The 21,855-nt window shown below is 44.2% G+C and overlaps 2 protein-coding genes across 2 annotated transcripts; both read left to right on the top strand.

The window, feature by feature from the left end:
• The first annotated feature begins 6,255 nt into the window (after nucleotides 1–6,255).
• On the top strand, nucleotides 6,256–8,761 carry LOC143010743 (uncharacterized). The gene is made up of 3 exons (XM_076163260.1): nucleotides 6,256–6,472; nucleotides 6,749–6,813; nucleotides 6,911–8,761. Exons 1-3 carry the CDS (start codon nucleotides 6,457–6,459, stop codon nucleotides 7,868–7,870), a joined length of 1,041 nt encoding a protein of 346 aa, XP_076019375.1. The 5' UTR covers nucleotides 6,256–6,456; the 3' UTR covers nucleotides 7,871–8,761.
• A 288-nt stretch (nucleotides 8,762–9,049) lies between these two features.
• LOC143010735 (uncharacterized) lies at nucleotides 9,050–21,855 on the top strand. Its single transcript, XM_076163244.1, has 20 exons — nucleotides 9,050–9,390; nucleotides 9,760–9,860; nucleotides 9,979–10,048; nucleotides 10,210–10,340; nucleotides 10,548–10,633; nucleotides 11,028–11,127; nucleotides 11,242–11,285; nucleotides 11,452–11,529; nucleotides 11,791–11,987; nucleotides 14,170–14,234; nucleotides 14,337–14,443; nucleotides 14,544–14,646; nucleotides 14,864–14,963; nucleotides 15,472–15,511; nucleotides 15,692–15,743; nucleotides 15,866–15,974; nucleotides 17,199–17,282; nucleotides 18,276–18,393; nucleotides 19,123–19,213; nucleotides 20,227–21,855. The coding sequence occupies exons 1-20, from the start codon at nucleotides 9,147–9,149 to the stop codon at nucleotides 20,299–20,301; spliced, it is 1,995 nt and encodes a 664-aa protein (XP_076019359.1). The 5' UTR covers nucleotides 9,050–9,146; the 3' UTR covers nucleotides 20,302–21,855.

Below are 21,855 nucleotides of genomic sequence, written 5' to 3'. Positions count from 1 at the left end.
TACAACACAACAAACTACCTGTGTACACAAGGGTTTCTTGCTATGTACTGTGCTCAGCGTAGAAAGTCCTAACATAGATGTCTCTATTATTATGGTCATCTCCGTCATCTGCACATTGCTGTCCTCATTTGTCCGTCTTGTCAGGCTCTGAATGTAACAATCCAAGCCATGCCTCTCAGAGATGGTTAAAGTGGACTACACCCAATCTGTCCTTTTCTAAATTGGGTCTTTGGTTTGTTTCTAGAAGTTTAAGGCAACAGATTATTATTATTTTCTTTTAATAAATAAAAAATTTGGCTAAAGGAGAATTATTTTATCACAAATTGTTTCCAAAAGACTAACAGCAATTAATTAATTTAAAAAAGTGAAATAATACATGAAAATGATTTTAGAATGATTATAGAATAATGAAGATTTATGTATGTAAAGTTATTTAGTTGCATTAGAATAATATGACAAAATACAAAAGCTTATAAATAAACACTCACGACCAATAGAATGTATGAGATCTTTCTTCTCCTGCTTCTCCAAACCCACTACCTGCTGTCCACAGGTTTGTGGGGCAACTATAGATCAGTGTGTGTGTGTGTGTGTGTGTGTGTAACGTGTGATTCTTTTGATATGGAAATAGTTCCTGTCAGATCATTTGTCAAATTGCAGACGTAATGACTGGCACCTGGTGTTGATGTTTTGCTCAAAGGCCCTCAGATAGGAAGATTTGTACCGACACAGGGATTGAAACCTTTTCTTTGTGGAATAAGACAACCACTAATTAACACTCATCCAGTACCAATTATTGACAATTTGTCTTACTGTCTATTTTTTACACGCCACAGAATTTTACCAACTGTATGTTTGTAAAATGCTAATGCTCATAGCAAAGTCTGCACTTAGCAGGATGCAAATGATCTAAAAGCACAAGTGGATCTTATTCAAATCAGACAAGCATGTGTGTGCAGGTGTGTGTGAGGATACGCTCCCATCAAACCTGCAGTGTAATGATTACTTTTAAACATGTTCAGATGTGTTTTCTAATCAAAACATTTTTGAAAAAGAATATTTTCCCAACTGTGGAAAAAGTTAAAGGATACACTTATGTGAAATTCTAAAAGTTACCATTTAGCTAACTGGTGAACCGACCGTTGCAAAGACACAGACAGATATGCCATGATTTTGAAAATCCACCTCAAGGGAGGGCGAGGATTGTTATATTCAGTGTTTCCACCATAGATATTATAATTTACAAACTCTAAACACAAAAACAAATGTCAATGGAAATACAGGTACTTTCTGTTGTGTTTAGGGCACGTCCGTTTTTGGCCGTCTCAGGAACAGCAGAGGTATAACCAGACAGCTGGGCAGAGAGAATCACATCTCCGACACAAGTACCTCAGTGAATCATAGTGCAGAGAACAGCAAAGCTCCAAAAAGAGACGACAAGTAAGGAGAGGACCAAGACATAGCAAACAGAGATCTAGTCTGCAGTCTTGGACCAGCCGTTTACACTCATCGAAGTAGTGCACAGCAGCCAACTGCACCTGACCCTGCCAACCTTTCCCTGCACCAGGTGGATGATTGGGTGAACAAAAGTCAGGTAATGCTCCTCTCAGACCACGCAGTGAAAGAGCGTCTGTCCAGGTAAAGTCACAGAGAAGATGGCAATCCCTAGCCAGGTCCTGCTGATCAGATCATCAGATCACCATGTTGTAAGCAAAGACGTCAAAGTGGCTCGTCACTACGGCCAAGCTCCGCAGCCTCCATCTTTGGAAACCAAGGCAGAGGACAAGGAAGCAAGAGACAGAGAAGACAATGAACAGGAAAGTGTTCACTGTGAGGACGGAGCAGAAGTTCAAGGCAATGTCATGGGAGGGCGAGAAGTGAGGAGGAAGGAGGGAGACATTGTTGTTTGAACAGAGGAGGCGAGGAAGAGGTACAGTGTAGTGTTTGCAAAAAGCACTCACTATATCCAATCTGGCGCCCTCATTAGACTGTATTTACACAAAAACCTTATAACACAAAAACCCCAATTCCAACTGATTTAACATAGTAGTAGACAACTGAACGACAACTCTCCAGGGGATAAATCATCTTTGCATTATTTCAGTGACATTGGCAAATTGATGTTGCATTGTGGTGGACATGTTTGTCCAGAGTAAGTTTCCCATGAGGTCAAGCGAAGTGACGAAGTGATAGTGATGGTAATGGGACATGCAACGTGATCCTGAGCGATGGGAACAGAATATTTGCCTCCAGAGGGTTATACCCACAATCCAGCTCCACAATAAATCAATATACACACACACACACACACACACACTTATTTGGGCCCGATATAAGTGCTATGCAGTGACGCCAACACAGAGGAGTGGAGATCAGGAACAAATTGAAGGTGGGTGTCTTTCGATGATTCAGAACAACATTCTGAAGATTAAAGACAATACTGCTGAAATGATGGTGTTTAGTAGTTAAAGTGTTAATTAGCGTTATGTGTTTAGTTTACTTTAGTTTTCCATGTTGTGCTCTTTCTCTCTTCTCTCTCTTCCTCCTTGTCCATCTGCCTCCCTGCCCCTTAGGCCTCCCAGCAGACATGTCGGCCAACACCTCGACCTTTGACAACACCACGCTTCAACCTCCAATATTCTCTTGCGCTGCCTCCCCTCATAGCCTTTTCATCTTCACTACCTTTATGTTACCAAAACCTTTCTCCTGCTCCCCCTCTACGTCGTCATCCTCATCCTGGGCTACCACAGGTGGCTGCAGCAGGGCTCCAGCGCGAATGCAAACCACTCCGACTTCTTCACCTATCACCTTGGCGTCATGGAGGTGATTGGCCTTTTTGGTGGTGCACTCCTCTGTTTTGGTACATACATAAAATAGCCTCATGTGATGATACTGCATTTCCTGCATGGCTTTACCTGGCCAGGGTCTGTTTCACTGCCTGACCTGTGTGGAGCGCCACCTGGCTGTTGTTCACCCCATCGCCTATCTGCGGCTGAAGAACACCGGTGGCGTTAGGATCAGAAACATCAGCATTGGGTGTGCTTGGGCGCTCAGCTTTGGGTGGATTGGACCCGTGGTTCACTATTTACCCGACATCCCTGCCTTGGCGGTAGTCGGCCTCTTGACCTTCTCCTTAATTGTCGTTTCATACTGCAGCCTTTCAGTTCTCTACACTCTGATTCACCCACGGCCAGGGGAAGCGGGCGTAGAAAGGGGGATGGTTCACAAAGCCAAGCATAACTGGAGTGCTGTTGTTCTGGATTGCGGGGATGCTACTTGGCATTTCTCTGGAATCTGGAAAGCTACTAAAGCGCAGTGACAGCTGTGTCATGCAAACGTGTGCGTTTGCCTAGCAGTCTGGTGTCCCCCCTGCTGTTCATACACAATACAGGAAAACTGCAATGTTTCCACTACAACGACTACATAAAACATGACAACAGTGACATTGCCGAAATCCACTATGGTTCATCACTCTGAACGGATCACTGCTGATTTTAGTAATTGGCTGAGTGAAGAGAACATTTCAGCACATTAGCTAACATCGTAACAGAGGGAACAGCTGTGAATATTGTCATACACAATAGCTGAACAACAGCTTAGAAATAGGCCTTTAATGTTGTAAACTGGTCAGAAATGTTGGCAGGAAAACCTTTATTTGTCAAATGTTTGTTGTGTGTGTGTTTTTGGGGGGTATTGTATGTGGTTGCTCAGAGGATGCTCAGGATTTGATGCGTCTGTGTTGGAGGTGTTTGGTAGGTGGTAAATGATATGGTGTTGTGCAGGGTTTCACAGTTGGTTGCTAGAGTGTTTGTTAAGGTGTTTGGGATAGTTCTAGGTGTTATGTTAAGTGCAGTGTTGCTGGGTTGCTCCTGGGGGTTCACAGACTAGTTGCTACACTTGAACATTGCCAGGGAGGTTGCTCTTTGATTTTGCTGGGTTAGTTGGTGTTGTGTTGGCATGTTATATGTGCTTCTCAGTTGGTTGCTATGCTGCTGGGGGGACACCGATCTCAACCATCTGTTTGAGTCTTTGTTCTCCTCCCCTTCAGGACCCAAAGCTCAGACACTTGATCACTGTGAACCACATGAGGTGTTGGATCCTGATTTGGTCCTGACTCGTGTTTGTCCAGGTGCTGCTGTCCTGTCACAACCGATGTTAATGTTTGTGGTGGTGCGGCGAGTAATTGATTGACAGATGCTAATGATGGTCTGTTTTTTCATGTTCCTCATGCTATAGGGAAATTTTTTTTCCATTCAGCACTTAGGAAAATAAGCCTTACATAGGTATATTACTTATCCCTGCCAGTTGCATGGATGTTTATCATGTCCTATTTTAGCTTCACATAGTTGTAGAGTTGTGTTTTGTTTCCAAACGTGCGCACCAACGCATCCACTCAGAGGAGAAACCCTACTGGTGTGATGAATGTAACAGATACTTCAACCGGTCACATCACCTGAAGAGACATAGGTGCACAAACTGCTACAGAGCATCACATGAGCTGGCAGATATAATTAGATATAAGATATATACTATTCAAGCTACATTCAAGATGTTGGCAAATTTGGGCACCTGCTACAGTAGTGTATTAACTGGTTGTGCACTCTGCACACAAAACGCAAGTTCAGCATCTTTGCTTATGTTTAGATGTATTTAATTAATTTAATGCTGCTGCTATGTAATGTTAATTCATTAATAACAGCTATTGTGACTTAGGCAAATAAAGTTGGCCGAGAAATTTGCCCTTTCACCTTACATGTAATTTTTCTGGTATGCGATTATAGTTTGAATGAATACTTATCATAAAGAAATAATTGAGTCTGATGTTCGTGGTTAAGTCGGTCATTTTATGGTGAGGTGAATCAGCAAGATTGACCTGTTACAGAGCAAACTCTTAGCTGCAATGGCTGTGTGGTTAAGGCGTTGAACTTGAAATCCAATTGGTTCTTCCTGTGCAAGTTCAAGTCTGATTCACTCTCCCTTCTCTAGTGGGAAATAAATGCATGACATTTTACCTTGTATTTCTGGGAAATTGAGTACATATCTCCTCAATTCAATAACTACTGAAAATCATAATCATATTTCTCATGATAAAACTAAGATATCTAATAATAAGTAAAAACGATGCATTGAAAAAAAAAAGTTTTCCAATGCTACCCTAGTGTACACTAACTCACTCTCTCTGTATCTCTGAGTTGATATAGCACCAGGAGGGAACAAACAGGCCCTGGCCTCATTGCTGTCAGGAATGCAACAAGACATCCACAAGATGAGACAGTCTGAAGGAACTGCAAGGGCACAACGGAGAGAAACCGTACTGCTGTGATCAATGTGAGAAAAGTTTCTTTCAGTTGGGTACCCTTAAATCTCACCAACATCCATAAGATTTGACTGCATAAAAACTCCTCAGAGAGTTCATGCTGGGGAGAAATCCTGCTGCGGTGACCTGTGCAATAAAACTTTCTCTAATTCAACTGAATTACAAAAACATCAGCATATTTATATGGGTACAAAACCATACAGCTGTGAGCAGTGTGGCAGAGCATTTGCTTCATCGTAGATCAGGACATCTTCAGACTTATACCGGCAATTCTGCCTCATCGTCACTACACCAACGTATCCACACTAGAGAGAGACCCTTCCATTGCAAACACAGTGAGAAAATGTTCATGTAGTCATCTGACTGCTCAGGAAGTGAAAGAACTCACACTAGGGAGATACCGTACAACTGTTACGAGTGTGGGAAGAGCTTCACATTGTTGATATGATTATAGTGGATACTCTGACACACCTTTGTAGTAAAGCTGTGTTGTGTTTCTCCCTCGTCAATGCTTGATGTGTACTGTACTTAAAATATCACAATAAACTAATCAATTGTTATCTAGTAACATCATTTTACTTCATGTTGGACGTGGAAGATTAGCTTTTGAGCTTTTAAGTATTGATTTGTTTATATCTTGACTAAATTTGTTCCAAACTCAGAATGTTCCTGCGCCTTTTGGATCAGCGAGTGACATCAGAATTCTGGGAGTTGTTTTTCGCCAACCTGCTGGTCGATGTATACGAAATGAAAAGAAAAACTACGCATACGCAAAATAATCATTTTGAATATGACTGAATGAACGAATGACAATGAAAGTTTAGCCCTCTGTTTTAATTTTTTTATTTTGTACGTGTGTATTTTTGTAAATCTTGGAAATATGTTTAATACATTTCCGGTTTGGTGCCGTCGTTGCTTTCCGTGAATCACGTGACCAGTCTTCGAGTGGATTAAAAATGGCGGCAGCACGACCAGCATGGACGTTAACAGAGAGAAGACAGCTGTGTGTGTGTCTCTCTGCGCGCGTCAATGTGTGTGTGTTTGAAAAGAACACTACACGTTATCTGTGACGGTCTTAGCTGAGTGTGCTAAGCTAACAGGCAAACTACGTGTGTTGATGGAACCTGCGTCTTCCTCGGATGAGGAATCGGACAGGTAAGAAACACGCCCACAGCTCATCTCCTCTATACCTCTCTACGCTGACAGCTTGACATCGATTCAGTTTGCGTAGTCAGAAGAGAAGTCAGAGAAAGTAAGAGAATTATTTAGTGTGAAGTGTGCGTGTGATTCTCTGTTGCTCTCTCTCTTTGGTTGTCTTTCTCTGACCGTCTCTCTCTCCCTCTGACTGTCTGTCTCTGTCTGTGTGTCTAACGTTCCCTCTTTCTCCCCATCATTCTCTCTCTCTCTGGCTCTGTCTTAACCTCTCTCAAGAGAAGTGGAGTACAGGAACGCTGTCAGGACGGCTGAGCGGAGTCACAATGAGTTCTTCGCAGGAGGTCTTGTATACCTTAAATATATACATCAGTAATAATATATTTGTGATAAGCAAATGTTTCTATAAATGTGTTTCTGTTGCTTTATCTGTCGCCGTAGAAACAGAGATGTACAGACAAACCCAGAACTCACTGCTGTCAGCACTGCGATAAAGCCTTCACGACGCCCCACCAGGTCAGAGTTCACCAGAGGATTCACACCGGCGAGAGACCATACCACTGCGAGCACTGCGACAAAGCCTTCACCACGCCGCACCAGGTCAAAGTTCACCAGAGGATCCACACTGGCGAGCGACCGTACCACTGCGAGCACTGTGGGGAAACGTTTGTCACCACAAGCTACTTCAAAATCCACCAGCGCAGGCACACAGGGGAGAGACCATTTAAGTGCACGTTCTGCGAGAAAATGTTCAAGTCGTCGTCTGAACGCTTGGAACACGAGCGCGTCCACACCGGGGAGAAGCCGTACAGCTGCGAGCAGTGCGGGAAGAGCTTCAGCCATTCGTCAGTGTTGCAGCGACATAAGCGTGTCCACAGTGGCGAGAAAACCTACCCCTGCAGCCAGTGCGGGAGGAGCTTCAGCTGCTCCTCTTCCTTTGTGAGGCACAAACGCGTTCACACCGGCGAGCGGCCATACCAGTGCCCCTTCTGCGAGAAAACCTTCATCACGTCGTCCCAGCGGGTCGAGCATGAGCGCATCCACACCGGGGAGAAACCGTTCAGTTGCAACCAGTGCGGGAAGAGCTTCAGGCAACAATCTGCATACCAAAACCACCAGCGCACCCACACGGGTGCCAGGCCGTACCAGTGCCAACAATGCGACAGAGGTTTTACCACAGCGTCCAGCCTGCAGGTCCACCAGCGCATCCACAGCGGTGAGAAGCCGTACTGGTGTGACAAATGTCAGAAGAACTTCATGCGGTCAGATCACATGAAGCGGCACCGCTGCATCCAAACCACCAGTGAGCGCCCTCTGCTGCTGCAGGAAGAAACTGACTTTACAGACACAATGGATCTCACTGAAGACGAACCCACAATTTTTGCTGTGGAAATTGTGTGAACTCCAGGCGATCTATGAACATTACGGATCATGCTGGTGGATGCACGATGTTACAATCTAATAAGAGAGGAATTACAATCTTGCTAATGTAGAAGAACAGAACAATAAAATTAACAAATGTCATATTGTTTGCTTGAATTGACAGATTTGAAAGTTATTTGTGAGTCATTTATATGAAATTAAAAAGTAACAAAGTCAGTATCTGTTGGTTGAAGAGTGAATACAATTATGAAGTCTAATGGTTGGCTGTTAACTGGTCCCATAGACATCAAATGCAAAATAAAATGAAATATGAAAGCAGCACAAATAAGATGAAATAACAATCTACAATGAAACAAATGCAATCTTTATTTCTGGCATTTAATGAAAGTGACTTATTCAGCAGAAATTGTGTAGAAACAAACCTGGTGGGCACTTCACATGTAGTGGGAAAAACTTCCAAGAAATTAAGAAATAACCTTCCGCAATTGTCCAATCAGTATTTTCTAGTATAGAATAATAATTTGTGTAGCCTCCCTGTCATCCTGCTTCACTGCTTTCCTGCTTCTAGTGGAGGCAGATATAAATACAAACAATTATTATTGTTAGTTCATTATTCTTTTTCTCTGCTACATTAATATAAATGATAACTATGTTACTATTATAATATTTCATTTGAAACACTGATATAAAATTACTCTTGGACTGTTTTGAAGCCACTTTTATCACAGCTGAAGCCCACGTTTGCTTACAGGAGACTAATTCTTTCATTCAGCTATTTTTGAAGAATAAATCACGGCCACACAACTGTGGCCTGTAATTACATGAGAACAGTGATGACAATCAACAAGCAAACATCAGACTTTTTTCTGACTTGGCCCCACCATCCTTTGCACACATTTGTGACAATTGACGCAAACATTGTAGGACGGGTAGCAAAATAAAGAAAGCACAATAGTAGAAAATCGAGATAGGCCGGCTCAAGAAATTCATGGGGAAAAACTATTTAATTTGGAGACTTCAAGCTTTAAAAAGATAAAATCATTGATAAGTATAGATTCCGCACTGCACAGTAGACCCTGACCAGCAGATGGCAGCACGCACTATTAAAGAGTTGCGGGTCCCCACAAAGAACAAGGGGAAGAACAGAACATTCCCGTGTCGTTGTTTCCTACCGGAGTGTTTTTGTGTATGGACCAGTGCACTTTGCCCTACTTAGAATCCAGTCTCTCTCCCTTTCTCTCTCTCTCCCTCTCTCTCTTTCTTTTCTCTCCTTTAATCTTTAAAAATATATAAAATGCCGTATTTCACGCATTTCCTCTGCCACTCTCGTGGTTTGATCGCCGGAAGCAGAAACTCGGAAATATTCAACATTTTGCGCCGCAACTCTCGGTTTTCACACTTCAGCTCCTGTGTCAAAGTGCTGCCGAGCCAGAGGCAAAGGGACAGAGGCGGCTCCAGGCTGTATGCGGGCTCTGCGGGGGGCCGCGCTGTTCGGATCGGATGCGCCTCCGGGTTTTGGGGGGACACGGCCACCTCAGGTAAACATGAGCTGTAGTGTCACACACAAAGAACAAACAAAACAACTCGCCTTTAACAGCTGTTTATGTTCATATGTTGAAATATGATGTATGTATGAAATATGTCTTTAATGTAAAACAAGTTATTATTCGGTTCTGATAACATCAAACATAAAAAAATAAATACTTATTTGTTCTTCACTTTCTAAGAAAATAAAAATGTGTTCAGTTAACGTTTATGATTACATTTCTGTCAGCCTTTAAGGTCAAATGAATGGGTTCCTGGCTTTGTGCCAACTGGGACAAAGGTCATCAATGCTGTAACCTTTTATGTCACCCCAGGCTGACTTTGTGTGTGTGTGTGTGTGTGTGTGTGTGTGTGTGTTGCAGTCCCTCAGTTGATCTACAATGGGCAGGTGGACTTCCTGGTGTTTGACTACCTCAGTGAGATCACGATGTCTCTGCTCACTGCCGCCAAAGCCAAGATGCCTGTAAGTATATCTGGTGTGTGTGTGTGTGTGTGTGTGTGTGTGTGTGTGTGTGTGTGTGTGTGTGTGTTTTTTTTTGTGTCTGTGTGATTTGACTGTGGCTGTCATGTCTCCTGTGCAGACACTGGGCTATACTCCAGACTTTGTGCAGGTTGCTCTGGCTCCGTTCATTAATGACATCCATAAGAAAGGTCAGTGATGGTCAGAGGTCGTACAGGCGGCGAGTCGACCGCTCTCTTTCTGTTTCTGTAAGAATTCTGAAGAGACGTCCTGCTGTTACATCATTGGTTACCATGGTTACCACGGTGGTGAGCATTAAAATGGTTGTTGTTGTTGGCGGCCTGGTGTCCAGGTATCCGTGTGGTCAGTAATGCCGGCGGCGTGAATCCTTTGGCGTGTGCCGAGGCCATACAGGAAGTTATCAAAAAGGCAGGGGTTGACCTCAAAGTTGCCGTGGTGACCGGCGATGACCTCATGCCTCAGGTGAGGATCCTCTACCCGCAGCAGGTCACTGTAATAATGAAAAGGACTGACAGTTTATCCTCATCATCCTCAACATCATTTTCATCATTATCATCAGTATTATTATTATCATCATCTTTATCTTTCTTTTCGGTATTTCTGACATTATGACTTTGGGATGTTTGTCATTGTTTTATTTTAACTCCTCTCCTCTTCCTCTCCTTTCAGAAAACTTCTCTGTCTGAGGTGAAGATGACTGACGGCAGTAGACAGCAGTTGCCTAAAACACTCCACAGTATGAATGCTTACCTGGGGTAAAGACACACACACACACACACACACAAACACACACACACACACACACACACACACACACACACACACACACACACACACACACACACACATCAAGGTACAAACAGCAGCATGTGTTTGTTGTGTACCTTTGTGTGGCTGCTGAAAAGGTGAAAAGGTAGAGAAGAATGACCACTGTTACATGGTAAAACACACGCACAATACAAATTCGCTCACTCACACACACGCACACGCATGCACACACACGTGCACACACACACACACACACACACACACACACACAGAATGTAGACCCAGCAGACTGATCACACAATCAAAAATTATATATTAAAATTATTGATGACTGTGTGTGTGTGTGTGTGTGTGTGTGTGTGTGTGTGTGTGTGAGAGCAGGGCTCTTCCTATCAAGCGTTGTCTGGATCTGGGGGCAGATATCGTGGTAACAGGCCGGTGTGTGGACAGTGCTGTAGCCCTGGGCCCACTCATGCACACGGTATGCTACTGTGTGTACGTGTATGTGTGTGTACGTGCATGTGTGTTTGTGTTGGTGGGCGGGAAAGTGAAAGACTGTATGTTTGTAATTTATCTGTATCTTTATCTGTTGCAGTTTGGATGGGAGAGAAATAACTATGATCTGCTGGCAGCTGGGAGGTATACACACACACGTGCGCGCCCACGCACACACACACACACACACACACACACACACACACACACACACACGCACACACACACACACACGCACACACTTAAAAGCTTCTAACACACTCATGAGATATCACAAAAAAGGTAATGTGTATATTTGTGTGTGTGTCAGTCTTGCAGGTCACCTAATTGAGTGTGGCGCTCAGAGTACAGGTGGAATATTCACTGACTGGCACAAAGTTCCTGACTGGTGAGAATTGAAGTTTTAACTTTCTCCTGAGGGTCCACACAGATCACAGTCAGTCGTCATGAGGTTAAAATGTTAAAAGTTTGTCAGGCTTAACTGTGGTCTAAAAAGAATGCCAATGCTTAATTTGTAAATAGTTCCTTCTTACATGCTCACAGTTGGCACAAAAGAGCTTAGAGCCTAATGACCCGAAATACGCACGACTAGCTATATGTTTAGGGTTATGGTTCATACCGACATGTGATACCGTTATTCTGATCAAAGGGACATCATGGGCTTCCCAGTGGTGGAATGTTCCAGTGACGGATCCTTCGTCCTCTCCAAACCACCGAAAACCGGTGGCCTGGTCTCGTTCGGAACCGTTGCCGAGCAACTGGTGTATGAGATCGGTGACCCGCGGCGATACCTGCTCCCTGACGTCACCTGTGATTTCAGCCAGGTTGTTATCAAGGAACTACCAGGTAGTTTGCGCACACGCACACGCACACGCACACGCACACGCACACGCACACACACGCACACACACACACACACACACACACACACACGCACTTCACTGAGTTGTATTATGGGTGTAAATAGTGATGTCGTCTGCATATGTGATGACTGCCTGTAGTAACTGATCTTCACCTCTCCTCTGATCTGATCTAAAGTTTACTCAGACATCTTATGAAAACAAGCAAATTTCTTTCCCCTCGCGACTTTTTCTTGCAAATCCCTTTTCAACGAGTCAGTTTGAGGGTTCTAAACCCAGCAATTGGCGACATGTTTTGAAGCGTTGAACTTTAGGCAGGTGTTCGTCTCCCTTCTTCCCGCTCAGTATGTTTATATGCGCTCAGTATTCTTACTATTTTAGTATCTGTCTGTACTGTTATTATTATAGGTAAATAAAAGCGTCTTTGTATCTTCACACAATCTCCGTTCGCTGTTATTCCCATTCTTTTTCTATCCCCCCCTGACCATTGGCTGAACCGCTGCCTGTTTTCATGACTTTTAAACATTCATCTGTGGACCTCAAACAAAAGTCTGGATCTTCACTTGCTGACCCCTCACCCCTCCTCCTCATGGGCAATAAACACTTTATCAGCGAGTTATTTTTTTCTTTATTAATTGAACATGCTCTCGCCGTCCCGCGGTGAACTCGGGTAGAACTCAGTGTAAACTCATCACCCTCTGCTGAACCCAAACAAACTCTTCGCCAAACTCTTCCTAGCTGATAATAGTCTTCCCCTCTATTTCGGGTCATTAAGTCGGTCATGCTCGCTTGTGCTTTGGATAAACAGTCCTCCAAACGTTTGGTATATATGTAAATCCACCAGCATGCTAACAGAATCCCAAATATTTCGCTGCTCAACAGAAAACGTCCTTTATTTACGCCTGCCCGTATGACCCAGTTTCCCACAGAAACAGATGTTTATGTTTCGAAATGTGTTCATTGCTTTGCGTCTCTGCTAGCTTACACCTCAACCCGTGTTGAAAATATGATGAATTCAATCTTTGGTTATTGTTAACTGAGTTGCACCTCTGAGGGGTTTGGACTTACTAAATGATTAGTTCTGAACCCAAGAAACGAAGGTCAAGCGCAAAGGTTTTGCTGCATTTGTCTCGTGACCAATCACAATGAGGGTGAATCAAAGTTTGACGTTTTAACATGAATTTAAAGACACTGAAATAAAGCTGTGAGTAAAACTCTTACTGTTGTGAGAAAATTGAAGAGAGATTGAGAAAAAGGAAGGAAGGAAGAAGGAGAGAGGATAACACCCCCCCTCTCCTCTCCTCTACTCATCTCCTCTCCTCCGCTTCACCCTTGTGTGAACTGTTTGTAGCTCCTGTTTGAACTGAGTGGTGAAACATTGAAGTGGGAGTGATGGATGCTATCACGTCCTTCTGCAGCTTTCCTCCATCAGAATGTTCCACTTATAAGCAGAGACGTGAACTAAAACTCCAAATATTTGTGGCTAATGAAGTCCTCCCTGCCCACTGACCCGAATTTATTTATTGCTTCTGGAAGCAGAAAGAGTGAACTTGAGCCGAACTGAAATAACCGGGGGCGGGTTCAAGCCGGGATGAAGACGAAGTAAAACATGATGGGAAGTAGAAAGGGCAGACAACATTCTCAACCTGTATAACCAGAAGTCCTCTGGGTCTCCAACCAACAATGCAAATATTTTTGGTCACAATCACATTTTTGCCTAGTTGGTATCCAATCTTTGCAACAGTTCAATAGGACACTGGACTGTCATGAGGAATAACTTGAATCGATTGAATTATTGGAGTGAAAAACATAAAAAACACCCCACAAAATGACATTTTTATTGTTGTGATTTTGTGAATATCTCAAAACTTAAACCTCAAATCTGGTTGCATTTATAATATGTTCTTACCCTGCTTGTTGTACACATCTGCTCCAAATTTGAGATTAATAGACTGAATTACTGAGGTTTTACAGCATAAAGACAAAATGACAGTAGAGGTAATGTGACCTGCAACATCTGGGTGAATAATTGCATTTTTCATCAAAATTCACCTCTAGGGATATTTTTTTTAAACATTTGTGTGTTTCTTTTCTTTATGTAAAGTCAGTAGAACATTGTGAGAGGTGTGTTTAACCCGTACACTATGTGTTGACGTGTGTGTCACCAGGTGTAGAGGGTGGAGCCGTTAAAGTGACGGGCGCTAAAGGCTCCGCGCCGTCCCACGACTACAAGGTAAACAACAATGTCATCATTCATTTCTGTAAATGACTTTATGGGTTAAAGTTTTGGTTTTCATTTTGTACCAAACTCACAGCTCCTCCTCTTCCTCCTCAGGTGTGTTCCACCTACCTGGATGGTTTCAGAGCCACAGCTGTGTGTCCGGTCGGAGGGCCGCGAGCAGCAGAAAAGGCCCGACGGACTGCAGACAGCATCATCAAACGGTGTGTGTGTGCACGTTAATGCTAAGCTAATGTAGCATTATTAGGAATTCAGGCATTATCGTATAATTTCTAATGTGTGTGTGTGTGCGTGTGTGTGCAGGACCATGCGTATGTTTAAGCAGTTAGGACTTGAAGATTTCAGCTCTGTCAACATCCAGGTCCTCGGAGCTGAAGACACGTACGGAGACAACGCTCGCTACAAAGTAACACACACACACACACACACACACACACACACACACAATCACACACACAATCCTTTTATCTCTTCTTTTTCCTCTGTTGTTTCCTATGAGATACAGGTCAGTTGTTAGACTGAAGTTATTTTCAATTCTTTAAACTCACTTTCCCTCTGTTGCTCTCTCCACCTGTGTGTGTGTGCGTGTGCGTGTGCGCGTGTGTGCGTGTGTGTGTGTGTAGAGCTCCAGAGAGGCAGTAATCTGGTTGGCAGTTCAACACAAACAGAAGAAAGCTCTGGAAATCTTCGCCAGGGAAATTGCTCCAGCTGGGACTGGCATGGGTATGATACAGTCACACACATACTCATTGTATACACACACACACACACACACACACACACACACACACACTACACATTATTACACCCAAATGTGCACACAAACAAGTAGTGTATTTCTGTATACACACACACTGTCACAAGTCAGTATGCAGCAGCTCTGCCGGCTGTGCAGATAAGGAGGTTTCGACCTCGCCTAGCAGACATGGATTTATTTACATTGACAAGTTCAACACAAACACACACTCACACACACACACAAACACACATGAACTTTTTCTGACTCGTTGACATTTTGTTTGTGCCGCTTAGTGGCTGTTTGATTTTCTGTTTTAAAATGTTTTTGTTATGTTTCCTCCCTCATTCTTTCTTCCCTTCCTTCCTTCCTTCCTTCCTTCCTCCCTCGTTCCTTCCTTCCTTCCTTCCTTCCTTCCTTCCTTCCTTCCTCCCTTCCTTCCTTCCTTCCTTCCTTCCCTCCCTCCCTCCTCTCTCACTCTCTCCACGTCTGCAGCTCCGGGGCTGACAGGGATTGCCGGGGGGCGACCCAGAGTGTGAGTTCAGAATCTCACTTATGACTAGAATTCAACACAATCTCCTCTTGTCTCCGGAGATCCGAGTGGCGTAAACAATTCATTTGAGCTATATTTTAGGGTTTCCACTACGTGTTTTTGGATTCGTAGCTACAAATCACACCAAAGTAAACCTCAGGTCTCTGTCCTCGTGTTGTCCAGGTCTCCAGTCCTGAAACCGTTTTTCTTCTTATACCCCAAATCACAACTGAAGGTACAACCTGATTTGGATCAATGATCAATAATATCACTCATCCACTGCAGATTAATGGAGAACACTTAGCAGATCTGAACCCGTCCAAATCTGTGTTTTGTGTATGGGCGACGTCGTGGCAGGTGGACGTTCATGTTGACGGGGGGCTGGCAGAGACGCTGATGGAGGAGGAACCCGACGCAGCCAAGCAGGAGGCCCCTCCCACCTCAGCAGAGGATGCGCCTGACACAGGTAAACAAAAACACACACACACACACACACACACACACACACACACACACACACACACACACACACACACATATAGTTTATTCTAGATTGCAGATTGTGCCTTTAAGTGATGTTTTCAACCGAGAAAAGTGTAAATAATAATAATAATAATAATAATAATAACACAACTCATTTTGAAAGAAAGGGAAAAGCTGAATAATGTTGTGAATATTTGCATTTATTTGTTTCTTTTTTCACACCTGTGCCTGTGAGAGGTAAAGCTGCGGTTACTGTTGTTGGCCTACGGGGGGCGATGTCCTCCCACATCTCACTCACCTGCACACAGAAACCAGCAGAGCAAAACACCTTTTCAAAACTATGATGCAACACAAGATCCATTTTCAAGCATTTCAAACACAACAGTATAGGATCAGAAAGAGGCAGGAAGAGATGAGGGGAAAAGGAAGGAAATGAGGGAGGAAAGAAGGAAACAGGAGGGAAAGAGTGAAGGGGATAAGGAATCATAAATATAGAAATAAAACTATTAAAAAAATGTGTGCGTTTTGTCTCAGGTCCAATCTGCAAAGTATGTAAGGTAAGAGTAAGTCTGCAAAATGTAAATAGAGAGAAGTTTGACAAAGGGACTGTGTGTGTGAGAAGCACTCCACGGCTAAACAGGATTACTGTGTGTGTGTGTATGTTTGTGTGTGTGTGTGTGTGGTCTGTGTGGTTTCAGAGTACAAGAAAAGTACAAGCTGTGCCACTTTTCACCCTTTCAGCCTTTTACCAGCGCTGCCCTCACATGGCCCATACCAACGCCAACACACAAAAAGAGACACACAAAACACGAGTCGACGCACACACTGACACACATTCATACGCACACACACTCACACACACACTCAGACATGGAATGCAGTTTAGAGACTCTCAAGCCAATTCTAATGGTTTTCTTCTGATAGAGGAAAAGAAACCAAAAAGAAACCAGAAAAGAGAGGAATAGAGGCCAGCAGGTTGAATTTTAGTGCGCACACACACACACCACTTCTCACACCTTCACGTTCCAGAGAATCCACACCACATCCCTCCATTTTTCCAGTGAAAGTGATAGGCTGCTGTTAAATTTAAACATTAACCTAATAAATGTTGCGTTGACATTTGAACTAAGTCGTTGATTCTTATGTCGGAACATTTGTGAGATATTGGTCGTTCAATAACTTTGCACTTTGCGTCTATGTTGTCCAGAACTTCCCAGTGGACCTCACAGCTATAGACTGGAGGAGCTGGCCTACACCAGGAGCGGAGACAAAGGAGACTCGGCTAACATCGGTGAGAAATCCGAGACGCGAAGATACTGACAAAAGACAAAAAGGCTACATAAAAGGCTCACTCACTCACTCACACACTCACTTGTGAATGAGGGGTTGTTTGATACGTTCTGAGCTTGGCACATCCCATTTTGACAGAATAACAAAAATCCTGAGGTGTCTTTAATTTCAGCTCAGTTATTTAAGTTAGTCGTTTGGTTTAATCCAAGTTAAGTTATGGCTTTAATTACGAGGGCTGATTTATACATCCTGAGCCCAGCGTAGAAAAGCCTGACAATTAAGGTTCATAACTTATCAATCAACCCCCTCTGCACCCAATAGTCAAAACAGTTGGTGTGGTTAGGGCAGTGGTTCCTAAACTTTTTCTTTCGCGCCACCATTTTATAGATCAGAAGTTTTTCACGCCCCGTTATCTCCCCCCCGTCTTATAATAATATATGATATAAAACCATACGGGACGGCTGAGCGGTCTGATCGCAGGGGCGGGGGAGGGGCTGCGCTCTGCACGTTCATTCTCCTTCAGCGAGACGGTCCAGTGCCCCACCTGGAGTAGCTCTGCGCCCGCCTGAGGGTTGCGCCCCCCACCTTGAGAACCACTGGGTTAGGCATCCGGCAGCTGTATGGAGCTGAATGAGGTAGTGTATGAAGGGTTGATTAAGTTCTGAGCCTGGTGAGAAGGAGTGTCATATTTTCATGAAGTCACATAAATCCTGAGCAAAGCATAGAAATGATACTAGGCTCATAACCTATCAATCACAATCACAACAGTTGGTTTTCTTGAAAGGCTCTGCCGCCATCGAGTGGTGACTTAACACAGGACAACCGGTCTGAATGGTTGTCTATGGCCCTAAAATTCCGCTTTGATACGCATCGGCGACATTACCTTTGCAGCCACATTGGAGTCTGGGAAAGAGCAATTACAGAAACTGAGGGAAAATGTTTTGTTGTCGAGATCATCCACCAACATTTGCGACTTTCTGTCCCTGCGTTTTAGGAGTTATCGCTCGCCATCCTCTCTTCTTCCCTTACCTGAAGAAGCACCTGACCACATCTCAGGTCGAGGAATATTTCTCCCACCTCATCCAGCCTGGAACGCAAAACGCTGTCACAAGGTAAGTAGAGCGAGAGAGCGTGTGTGTGTGTGTGTGTGTGTGTGTGTGTGTGTGTGTGAAAAAGCATGATGATGATGATGAAGTTCAAAAAGGTCTGCCTTACGTCCTGTGCAGCCCGTGCTTGAGTGGCTGTGCTTGAGTGGGTGGTGTGTTACTTATTATCGTAACGAAGCCTTTGATGCTGCAAACTCCCCAATCTGCGTCTCCTCTCGCACCCAGAGTCTCCTCCCTGCTCCAACACCTCCATCTGCAACACACACGCACACAGACACACACACATACAGTGCAGCTTTACCACCAGAAACACAAAGACACATACTGTATACACATTTGGCCCCTTACTGGGCTACTTTAAACACACCCACACACACAAACATGCACACACCCACACACACACACACACACACACACACATATTGAAAACATCAAACCCAGTGTTGTTAAGTGTAACCCGTACTTTATGTGTGAGTGTGTGCCATAAACCTCTACAGCAACACTTTGTGTGTGTGTGTGTGTGTGTCTGTGTGTGTGTGTGTGTGTGTGTGTGTGTGTGTGTGTGTGTGTGTGTGTGTGTGTGTGTGTGTGTGCGTGCGTGCGTGCGTGTGTGTGGGAGTGGGAGATCCTCAGCAGCTGTCGCCATGGGGAAGATTCACCCTTAATCGAAAATGGATCAAGAGTCGGTGGAGCAACACTGTCTGTGACCTCTGACCTTTGCTGTGTCCCCTACAGATACACCCTGCCTGGGATCCACGGCCTCAACTTTGTCCTGCAGAACTCACTGGGTGGAGGAGGGGTGGCATCTCTGCGCAGCGACCCTCCGGTAATGTCCGCGTATACACACGCACGCACGCACGCACGCACGCACGCACGCACGCACGCACGCACGCACGCACGCACGCACGCACGCACGCACGCACGCACGCACGCACGCACGCACGCACGCACGCACGCACGCACGCACGCACGCACGCACACACAGTGTATTTCTCAATCCTGGATCTTCCTCACTTCCTCTTTCTGTTGTGTCTCTTCTCTCCCACCTTCTTTTGCTCTTAAGTCTTTCTCCTTCTTCTCTTCTCTTTCTTTCCATTTTGACCTTTTCACCCTCTTCTTCTTCTTCCTTGTAACACATCCTTCCTCTCGTTTCTCCTCCTCCTCCCCCTTTTTCCCTCCATCCGTTGGTCCAGACTTGCTTAATGGGGCTCCTGTAAAGCTTTTTACCACCTTGCTGGAATCCACAGCACATCAAAGCAACACACACACACTCACACACTTTCACAATGTGCTAATATGCACACGTCACACGAAACTGGAGACCCATAAAGTGCATAAGCTCACACAGACACACACAATGTGAAAATACAGACACACCACTCTTACCACCGCCAAACACACAATGACAAAACAAACACACATACAGTACACGCTAAAATACCTTTTTTGCGTTGTTATTTTATTTTATTTTTCTGCATTTGGTTGTGTGGCCTATTTTAAATTGAATTCTTGAACACATTTACATAACGTACAATTACAGCCACATATAGCAGCAACATTCAGTATGTGCACATGTCAACTTTGATTCAAGATTGAAAACTTTATTGTTACTCAAGTTTACTGTTCAGTTTCTTAGCGATACTTCAAAATGTGTTTTTATTTGGTCAATCATGGACACCATCAGTCAGTCAGAAGGCTCGTCTGCCACCATATGGATTTAGATGCTTCTTCTTCTTTTCTCTTTAAGGAACACAACATATATCACTGAGTGATTTGTGTGGTTTGTAGCTATGTGCCTCTTCCCTCTCTCTTTGTCTATCTTCTTCTCTTTGTCCACAGGGCAAAGCCTACGCTCAGATGTTGCTGGATATAAAGCTGAAGGGACTGCCTGACCTCAAATCACTGGTGGACTGAGGGAAAATGAGATGTGGAAAGCGAGACAAGGGGCAAAACGAAGAAACAAATGAAACCTTTGTGGCTCAAAACAAGGAAACAAAGATCATATCAGGATGTCGATCCACCAAGAGCCACCAGAACTTCTTCAGCTCCTCAACGTGCCTGAGCTCAGCACACCCAAAACATGATGGGACATTACATTTTTTTTCATCACTTTGAGGACCAAACCTGCGTGGTTAGGTCAATTTTTAACAAATCACAAGACCTTAATTTACTGAAGTATTTCCTTCAACTACCATCAACACTTTAGCAACCACCCACCAATTCAAGAGTAACCACCTTAGTGACCATATAGCATCTAACGTGTACTTATCATTCAGACGACACAGAGACACAATGGCAACTACCCAGGAATTCCTTACTATTGCCAACTCAACCATCGAAAACTAGTGACGACATAGACTGCCTATAGCTACCACGATGAAAAGCCATTACCATTTAGTTAGCAACTTTTTATCATGAGTAATGGTATCTAACCTCATTTGACACAACATTCAGGCTACCCAGACTCTTCATGGCAACTACCTTAGACTCTGTCAACCACCCCAGACACCTTGGCAACAACTGCCTTAGCAATTATCCCATACTCCCTAACAACTGTTTACCACCTAAGAACTACCTTGAATATCTCAGCTAACACCTAGGAATGTCCTACTATTGTCGTCAACACCAGCTAGAATGGGTACTGATGGGGACCTTTTGGTGGGTACGTGAATATGCAATTTCCCCCCAACGTGGACTTGAATCTGTGCCTTTGCTGCCTTGCTGCTTTGACCTTTGACCTTCCTGTAGAGGTAGGGGGATGGTCGAGGATCCGGGCTCAAGTTTTAGGATTATCCTTTGGAGGGTAAACAAAGCTTCTTACATATCTGAGAGGCTGGAGTCAAACATGAGAAGAGACACATGGCAGCCTCGGGTCCAACAGGCAGGTCACCTCGCATTTCGGTACGTCTCCCTCCCCCGGCGCCATCACCTCCACGTGACCCTGCCAGCAGCCCAGCTCCCATATTTAGTGGCGCCTCAGGAATGTTCGCATCCATCCACCAAACCAGCACTCTGGCTTCCATTCCGACTCTTTATCCATAATTGCAAACAGACAAAACCAGATTCCCACTTCAGGCAGGGCGACAAACTCATCTCCACTCTCCTCTGATTCACATCCTTCCTCCTCCCCCTGACATTGCCGCCGTTTGGTCTCATCAGAAAACACCAAAACACCTCGCTGCCTTTTTCAGATCATTCTGCCAGGAAATGAAGTCCTGGAGTCGAGTAAAGGCTGCGGTTTGATTTTCCGCCACGCCGGTCGGGGGAGGTGCAAACCACACCAAACCACAAAGTTCGATCAAACTAAATTTTAACTTCACTGATTCCACTCGTTACCAGAAAATTAGAAAGGGCTACATTACTCTCTTACAGCTCTTTGTTCTCTTCACTCTCTTGAAAAAAAAAAAAAGTGAAACTGTCAGCTGTTATCCCCGTTTCTAATTATCTCGATGGTTTCTGGATCTCTGA

This window comes from Genypterus blacodes, unplaced genomic scaffold (assembly GCF_046128005.1).
Source record: "Genypterus blacodes isolate CSIRO-AG114 ecotype Tasmania unplaced genomic scaffold, CSIRO-AGI_Gbla_v1 ptg000129l_1, whole genome shotgun sequence".
Taxonomy (NCBI): domain Eukaryota; kingdom Metazoa; phylum Chordata; class Actinopteri; order Ophidiiformes; family Ophidiidae; genus Genypterus; species Genypterus blacodes.
Note: the sequence above shows the minus strand (reverse complement) of the source record. Positions and strands in the feature narration are given on the sequence as shown.

Excerpts from the sequence above, each read along its gene's own strand:
- LOC143010743 (XM_076163260.1), top strand. Across the intron at positions 6,814-6,910 it reads CAATGAGTTCTTCGCAGGAG|AAACAGAGATGTACAGACAA; the intron begins GTCTTGTATACC and ends CTGTCGCCGTAG.
- LOC143010735 (XM_076163244.1), top strand. The coding sequence starts at position 9,147 with ATGCCGTATTTCACGCATTTCCTCTGCCACTCTCGTGGTTTGATCGCC. Across the intron at positions 11,988-14,169 it reads TGTTATCAAGGAACTACCAG|GTGTAGAGGGTGGAGCCGTT; the intron begins GTAGTTTGCGCA and ends GTGTGTCACCAG. Across the intron at positions 14,444-14,543 it reads GCAGACAGCATCATCAAACG|GACCATGCGTATGTTTAAGC; the intron begins GTGTGTGTGTGC and ends GTGTGTGTGCAG.